The sequence below is a fragment of the Branchiostoma lanceolatum genome, chromosome 15, assembly GCF_035083965.1.
Source record: "Branchiostoma lanceolatum isolate klBraLanc5 chromosome 15, klBraLanc5.hap2, whole genome shotgun sequence".
NCBI classification, from domain to species: domain Eukaryota; kingdom Metazoa; phylum Chordata; class Leptocardii; order Amphioxiformes; family Branchiostomatidae; genus Branchiostoma; species Branchiostoma lanceolatum.
Window position 1 is genome coordinate 9,745,285 of NC_089736.1, and position 7,922 is coordinate 9,753,206.

Genomic DNA, 7,922 nt, shown 5'->3' on the forward strand with positions numbered 1-7,922 from the left:
TGGGGTGGCAAACGTTACCACGGGCTCTGGTGGATAAAAACGTGGAAACGATAAAGTGTGGTCTGTGACGTCACCTGCCGCCATGAAGTGACGGAAGAGTGCGCGTTAAGCACTATTCGCACACCGGTAATCATGCCTGTCCCTGGTGCTGAACACCACACACACACACACACAAACAAACGAGCAGAAAACACACACAAACACATAGGCAATTTCACATGTCCCTGAACAACGTTCACACACAGGCAATCACACCTGGCCTTTGTGCTGAACACCATTCACACACAGGTAAACTTACTTGTCCTACGTCATGATAAGCCATTTTATGCCATAGTGTGTCGCTTATTTTATCATACCCTGTAGCTACAAGAGACTTAAGCCTGTATCTCTGCAGTTTTTATGCGTATTTTATATGTGTTGCAATACGCCAAGCATTCTTATGTTTTAGAACGCTTGCAATTCTTGACAAATCGTTAAGAGTGGAATGGATTCACTTCAATGGGCATTCACACAATATCGCAGAGTTCCATTAAATAGATTGCAATCATTGTACATTTCACCAGACAATAATAGGTGGGCGTTGTCCCGCTTATAAAATATTCAGCACCATCATATAATGAGCTGCTGTCACGCCTTTTCACGGCATCCATTGTTGAATATTCCGTGGTACCATACGACTTCTAGTCAGAAGGCGAACAAGACCATGGCGTCTCGGCCAGCCGCTTCGTTCTCGAGCAAAAATCATCTCTGTAAACTCTGCTCCAAGGTTTTCGACCAACCCAAAGTGTTGCCGTGTCTTCACACGTTTTGTCGGAGTTGTCTGGAGAACATACCGACAAGTGGAGGGGCGCTGACGTGCCCAACTTGTGGCCAGGACGCCCATCTCTCACAAGATGGCGTCCAGAGCTTGAGGGACAACACCCTTGTAGCAAAGCTGTATGCACAAAAGGATCCCAATGCAAAGGTTGTAAGAGCCAGTTGTACCGACTGTGCGTCAAGCGAGCAGGATGCCGCATTCTACTGCTTTCAGTGCATGAAGTATCTCTGTGTGGCTTGTGAGGAGGCTCATAGAAAGGAAGATGCCTCCAACCGTCATGAGCTATGGATAGCGGACAACCTGTCAGAAAAACAGAGGGCGGTTGTCGCTGAGAGCTCAGGCGAAGCCGCAAAGTGTAAAGAACATGGCCAGGTAAGCGTCCTATATTGTAACACCTGTCACGAGGTGCTTTGCGCACACTGCGTCGTCAAAACCCACAAGTTACACGATTTCGTCGAGATAACAGAAGCTAGGGAGAAGGGATTGAAGCGGATTGAGAAAGGAATCGAAGAGGCACAGTTTTGTATGGAAAACCAGCGAAGAAAACTTGAAATGGTGGAAGAAACTGCGAAGAAGTCGTCGGAACAATACGATACAAGTCGCCAGCAAATCCACGAGCGTTCTCAGTATCTTATCCAGCTTGTGCGAGAATCTGAAGAACGGTGCCTCAAAGAACTGGACGAAAACCTCAAGTCTAAGGTGGAGAGTACATCTGGAAAGCAAGAAGAGCTGCTAGATTCCTACAAGAGCCACATAGACTTCTCTCGAACACTTCTCGCGCACGGAAGCCCCATGGAGATATTGTCCCTTGGCGGTTGCTTAGCAGATCGACTAGACAGTCTGAAGATGAAAAGCATTGGATCGGGAAACAACGACCCACAGTCAACCACGGTATCAAAAGGCCTTAATTTTGAAGTAGAGAGGGAAGATGTTACAAGTGAAATCGAGTCACTTTTTGGTCAAGTTGGAAAGATAGATGATTCCACGGAAGAAACAATTCCGCGGGGAAATCGGGAAGATGCTGTGACGTCACTAGGAGGGCTGACCACTCAATGGAAGAGCGGAAGACCAAGGTCATTCAGTCTTGCTGTCACCATCCCCGGTGACATCATCGTAGCCGGGCAAAGGGTGCTGAAGGTCATCAACGGAGAGAACTATGACGTTAAAAAAACAGTTGACTTGACCTTTGAACCTAAGGACGTCGCGTATTCAAACGACAACGTTTACGTCACAGGAGATGGTAACAAGATTCACGTCTTCACCAGTGGAGGGGCAGAGAAAGATGCCATCTCTGTAGAGGATGAGGACCAAAGGCACAGCACACAGGGTATAGCAGCAAACAAACCTGGGTATATCATAGTATCCATGGGGGCGCAGGTGTATGTATTACTTCCTAATGGTGATATTGAATGCAGTTTTGTAGGCAGCAAAGAACTGAAAAGGCTGCTGACTCGTAAGACTGTACGATCTGCTTGGAGGTTGTACATCGCCACCAACAGTAGGAACCAAGTCATCATAAGCGATCCGAGCAGTAATAATATCAGTATATTTGATATGATGGGGAATTTTGTAAGCACCATAGCAGGGTATGGTAAAGGGGACGGGCAGCTATTCTGCCCAACCGGCGTTTTCGTGGACGGAGACGACAACATGATTGTAGCTGATTGTCGTAACGATCGCGTGTCAAAGTTCGGTCGAGATGGAGCATTCATCAAGCACGTGATCACGAAGCATGACGGGCTGTTTGCACCAATGGGCGTAGCTCTATCACGTGATGGGCGGTGTCTGATTGTTTCCAGTCTTGTGGGGGGTATGCCGGTTAATATCTATAAAATATAACTTGTAACATTGTACCTTAATTGTGAACGAGGCGATTTATGGCCTTAGCTTGATACCTGTTCTTTACGTTGACGAATTTGATAAAATTTTAATGACTGTTCTCCATTAACTATAGATTGTAAGGATAGTTGTATACTTTTTCGGAAGCATCTAGATTTGTTTCCAGATTGACTGCATGCATGATTCTCTTTGATGGAATATTTCTACAGATGTTATATCATACTTTGAGGTCAAAGCCTAGTCAAATATATATTGTGTATTCATTTACGAATTATACAAGTTACGGAAACCAGTGTCTGTATAGCAATATTGAAGAAACAGTTTTGCCAATACTCATGATTCAATTAAGTACTGAACATTGATTATTCATCTATTAATGGTATATTGGATCTCTTAATAAAGAGCTTTGCAATAAAGTTAAAGAATAGTATCTCTCAAGTATTGCAAGTAAACGGGAATTAGATTGGATGATAGCGTTGTTACACAATGTTATTCGAAAACTTTAACTATCCTTAAATGACGGACTATTCAAAACAAGCCAATATCACATTGCATATATGCTGTGGTATTTCAGCTTCCAGTACGATGTGTAACTTATACATGTAGATATTGCTAGATAGTAGTTCATAGTATGTTCAGTTCAGTATAGGTGAGGATTTACTTTTTCATCTAGAGCTTTTTTGTTGTAAGTGTTCTGTGGCTGACACCTTCACACTGCTGGTATCCTTGTAGTCGCATAGTGACGCTTCTTGTTCAGCCATCGGCTATGCAGGGTCCTGAACTTAACAAAGGAAAGACCAGTGTCATTCAACGTACAAGACATGGCTCCAGCACTAAGATCGTAAGGATATCCTGTGAGAGAAAATTGGGCACATTAAGACAACTGTACGTTGTCCATGATTTCCTAGCTAAACTAATACACTTTTTATTCATCATCCCGCAAAGATACGGTATGAAACATAACAAAGTTTTCTTAGTTCATTCTTCATACTGACATAACTTTCACGGATCAGATTGTATGCTGGGAGTCGCGGAGGACTATGGGTAGCTCAGGGGGCAAACAAAGTCGTTATTGTGACAACAACGACCGGACACAGTACGCATGCTCCGCAAACGCTTTGTCATGGTATTGCCCACTGCCCTTCCCATAGTGCCTCGCATCTCCCAGCATGCAATGGGCCCCATGAGAAGGTCGTAAGACTTTATTGGGACCAAGACTTGTTGGGACAAATTGTGAGTCATGGAGTGCCACAAACGCACACAACAAAAGCACCTAACACCGAAGGACAAGAGCACTTTGCTTCTTGTTAGATCGAAACAAATTCGATTGCTTTATACTCGGAAACCAATTCCAATCGAGGAATGAGTCAAATATCATCACTAATAAAAAACTTGAAGCCGGTATTCTATAGAAATGCAATTGCATTAGGTACCTCATTGCAGATGTTTGAATAATTGATGGACAAAAATTACTGGGCGGTTATTTTGCAAACTACTGCGTCTCTATCCACATACATGTACTGGACCTATCAATTTCTTAACAGTATCCCTAACAATAGTAACATCTTTAAAAATACACCGTTCATGAGGATACATAAAGATACTGTTAAGCGAGTATTAGTGATACTACCATTCGGTCTTTGCAGATTATTACAGGGAAAGTCATCAATGGTATTCACTGATAACATCATCTTTTAACGTTATCGACCTGTTTTACATTATATATCTTTCTTTGATAGATACCCCCAAGACACTTTCAACCATAATTTGTATTTGGGGGGTAACTTTGGGGGGGGGGATGACCTCTTTGGAATGAAGGAATACACGACATACCTTCAGTTACAACATCCTTAGTCTACAGCGCCCTCGTTGTGACTGTAGGTCTCGATGGCTTGTCTTTTCTTACTGTGACTGGCAAGATTTCACAGGCGTATGGGGCGGTTGTTCCTGCTCCCAAAAGAAGCTATAGTAAATGGCCAATGGGATAGCGACAAAAGAGATCGACAACAGGTAGCCTAGCACCAGAAGAACCAGTCCAACGTTGCTGCTATGACCTCTCCTGGATCTTGACGAAAGTTCGTAGGAAAGGCGGTCAAATTCTGTCGTCAGGTTGACGAGTTTTGGAAGTTGGTGGCTCGTTGTGACTGGAACAGGCGACTTACCAGACGGGGGACCTTCACATTTCTTCATCGCGTTGATATAAACAGCAATGCGGGCTTCTTTGGTTTGATCAACCGAACTGGATTCTTAGCAAATCAACTGTTCTCGTGAAATACCAAACGTCTTTCGTCTCGATCGCGTAATTCTATTAGTGCTGGGAGAGGTTTTCTACATCTAATTATCTTATTACACGAAACATCTGTGTGATGAGTAGACTGGTAAGGTCCCAAGGACATAGTCAGACGCACTCGCTGGATCAAGGATACTGTACATGTATGGATCTAGAAAATTACTTCAGTCGTGAACCGTGATGAGGGGGGATACAAACTTAGTCACATTTTGGGGCCGCATTCTTCCATCCCCCTTCTGGCCAAAGCCCCAGACAGACTACAGGCGTACACCTTTGATAAAGGCTATATTGATCAGAAAACCAGCTCCAGTCATGAACTTTGATGAGGGGGGATACAAACTTAGTCACGTTTGGGACCGCATTCTTCCCGCTGCAGCGCCACCTAGCGGGGGAAGTAGATGTGGTCATGATTGCCTTGAGGAGGGTAGTAGAAAGACTTGCAGGGTATCAAAGAACGTCACATGAAAACTCTTTGTTACGAAATCAATAATTATCATGCATTCCTTCATGTGCATTTTTATTAAAGAGTGAAGATAGCATTCAAATAAAGAGGACACAACTGCTGAGTTTAATCTTTTTCCTAAGACATTTCAAAAAGAATTTTCTAAGTGACTGTATAAATTCACAATTGCTATGTCTGAGCCTAAACAATCAAGTAACTTTATCTACAGTAAGGACATCGAATATTCAAAACACGTTTTCATGTGCCATAAGTAGATTATGAGATTTCAACTTGAGATTTCAATTATGTCTCTGTTATACATATAGGTATAATCATACTACTTATCAAACATGACTAGTACGGTATTGGTGAGGGGTCTTTTTTCATTTCGAATATCTGATTCCCTGATTTCTGTTAAGATATGTCCATGATACTCTTGCTGACAACGTGAAGTTGCAGTTATCGCTGTCATCGAAACGTGGCGCTTCTACTTTGATGCGGCCTTGGTCTCTGCAACAAAGATAGGAAACACCGATGAAGGTTAAACATCCAGGTAATAAGATACACCAGATAACAGTTACCCATTTCAACTGTGCCGTTCTATATGCATTGCTTTGTTTACAAATCTAAGACATTTTATCTACCCCTCCTTTAAGTTAACGATTTTCATTGCCCCCCTGCCTATTAATGACACACCCCTTTACAGCTACGTCATTGTTTATATGTAAACTACCTTAGGATGTCCTTGATAGCGATGGCCAACATATTGTCTATAGCGTTGGCAAATAGTGACTCATAGATTGCACTAAACACATTGTACCAATCGTATCCAGCATTGAACGTAGGCATATTTCTGAACCGAAAAAAAACGATGGCGTGATAGTAAAAACCCATAATGTCTATCGGGGATAGAGCCAAAGGCCTTCACAAAAACAATTTGCATCCAGTGTACTTTAGAAGTACAATAGTAGTATTGCATTTAGCTTATTGCCAATAGTGTAGGTATATGAATAATTGATAGGATGTAATTGGGCGTTGCTCACAGTATCCCTAATATCTAAGAAAAAATACAATTTACGTCAACATATGAAGACACTGTTGGGTAAGCATTTAGTAGTGGCATAGTCTGTACATATGATCAAATGTTTTCCAGATTAACGTCAACTTTTATAAATCCGCCAAGACCACCACATTGCTCTTTTAAAGGTGTTCTTCGAGTTCTTCTCAAGGATGTCTCGAACACCTATAGTCATGAGTGTGTATACCTCGAGAATTACTGGTGGATTAGCAACATTGGTAGATATCTTTGTGTTACCTATTCTTAATGTGCAGGTCTAACGATAACCTGTGGCATTATGAGACTTGACGTTATCTTCAAGCGTTAAAATGCGCACAGTGCAGGAGACGATCTGACCACTCTTTGTCAAAACATGACATGTCTTTCAGAGACTTTCTGGCCTCTAAGTCTAAACCTAATGCTCTCGTTTCAAAGATGATTTTGTTCTCTCTACACGAAGAATGTTATTCTATAGGCAGTGTCTGTGATACCTTTGAATAAGACTTTGTTATAAGGCACATTTCTTCTCAGGAGTCCGTTATTTTCTCTACTTGGTTTATTGGTTTATTCACGCCTTTAGCTGTCGCGTGGAAATGGGACAGTTACTCTTCCGGGAGTAACAAATTCACACAGAAAAACATGGACAACATAATATAGCAAACAACAACATCTCATAATCACAAGTACTAACAATCCTCACAATTGCCGTGCAATAAAGTTCTTCTTCTTCTATAAGCACAGTGCACACATACCTGCACAGTTCTCTACTTAAAAAAGTCTTGGTGACCAAGGGAATAGACTATGTACCTTTAGACTAAACTACTTTTAAAAAAAAAGAGCCTTGAAGACCAAGGGAATAAACTATGTACTTTAAGCTTTAGATCTAAACTACTAAAGAGCCTTGAAGACCACGGTAATACACTATATACCTTTAGACTAAACTACAAAGAAAGAGCATTGAAGACCAAGGGAATAGGCTATATACCTTTAGACTAAACATTTGCAGGTGCTGCGGTGGTAGTCCCCATCCCTCCATCCCCGCCACCGTGGCCGCCGCCCTCACCGCCAGGCGCCGCGGTGGTAACGTTCATCCTCCCTCCACCACCAGTAGACGGGAACAGCGCGGCATCTCCGAACCAGAAGAAGCTGTAGTAAATCGCCAGGACGATGGCGGCCAGAGAGATCACAAACAGGTAGCCAGCCACGAGTAAGGCCCGCCCGACTTTGTTGGTCGGCTTCTCGAACGACGGTTCGGGGCTGTGGTGCACGGGGGCCGAGGCGTTCCCAGGTTTGGGCGGGTCGAGGCCGGGGGCGCCCGCCGGGACGGGCTGGGCACCAAGTTCCTCCATCGTCTACAACTCTTCAGTAAGACGGGCTTATTGGATAGATCAACCGAGCTAGGCGCTTTAAGTGTTCTCAAGAAATATCAAATGACTTCTATAAGTCGCCGCAGAGAATTTTCAGCATCAAATTATCT

At 43.0% G+C, this 7,922-nt stretch overlaps 1 protein-coding gene across 1 annotated transcript; it reads left to right on the plus strand.

The window, feature by feature from the left end:
• Nucleotides 1-364: 364 nt before the first annotated feature.
• LOC136420594 (tripartite motif-containing protein 2-like) lies at nt 365-3,086 on the plus strand. Its single transcript, XM_066407604.1, has one exon. It carries the CDS (start codon nt 617-619, stop codon nt 2,654-2,656), a length of 2,040 nt encoding a protein of 679 aa, XP_066263701.1. The 5' UTR covers nt 365-616; the 3' UTR covers nt 2,657-3,086.
• The last annotated feature ends 4,836 nt before the right edge of the window (nt 3,087-7,922 follow it).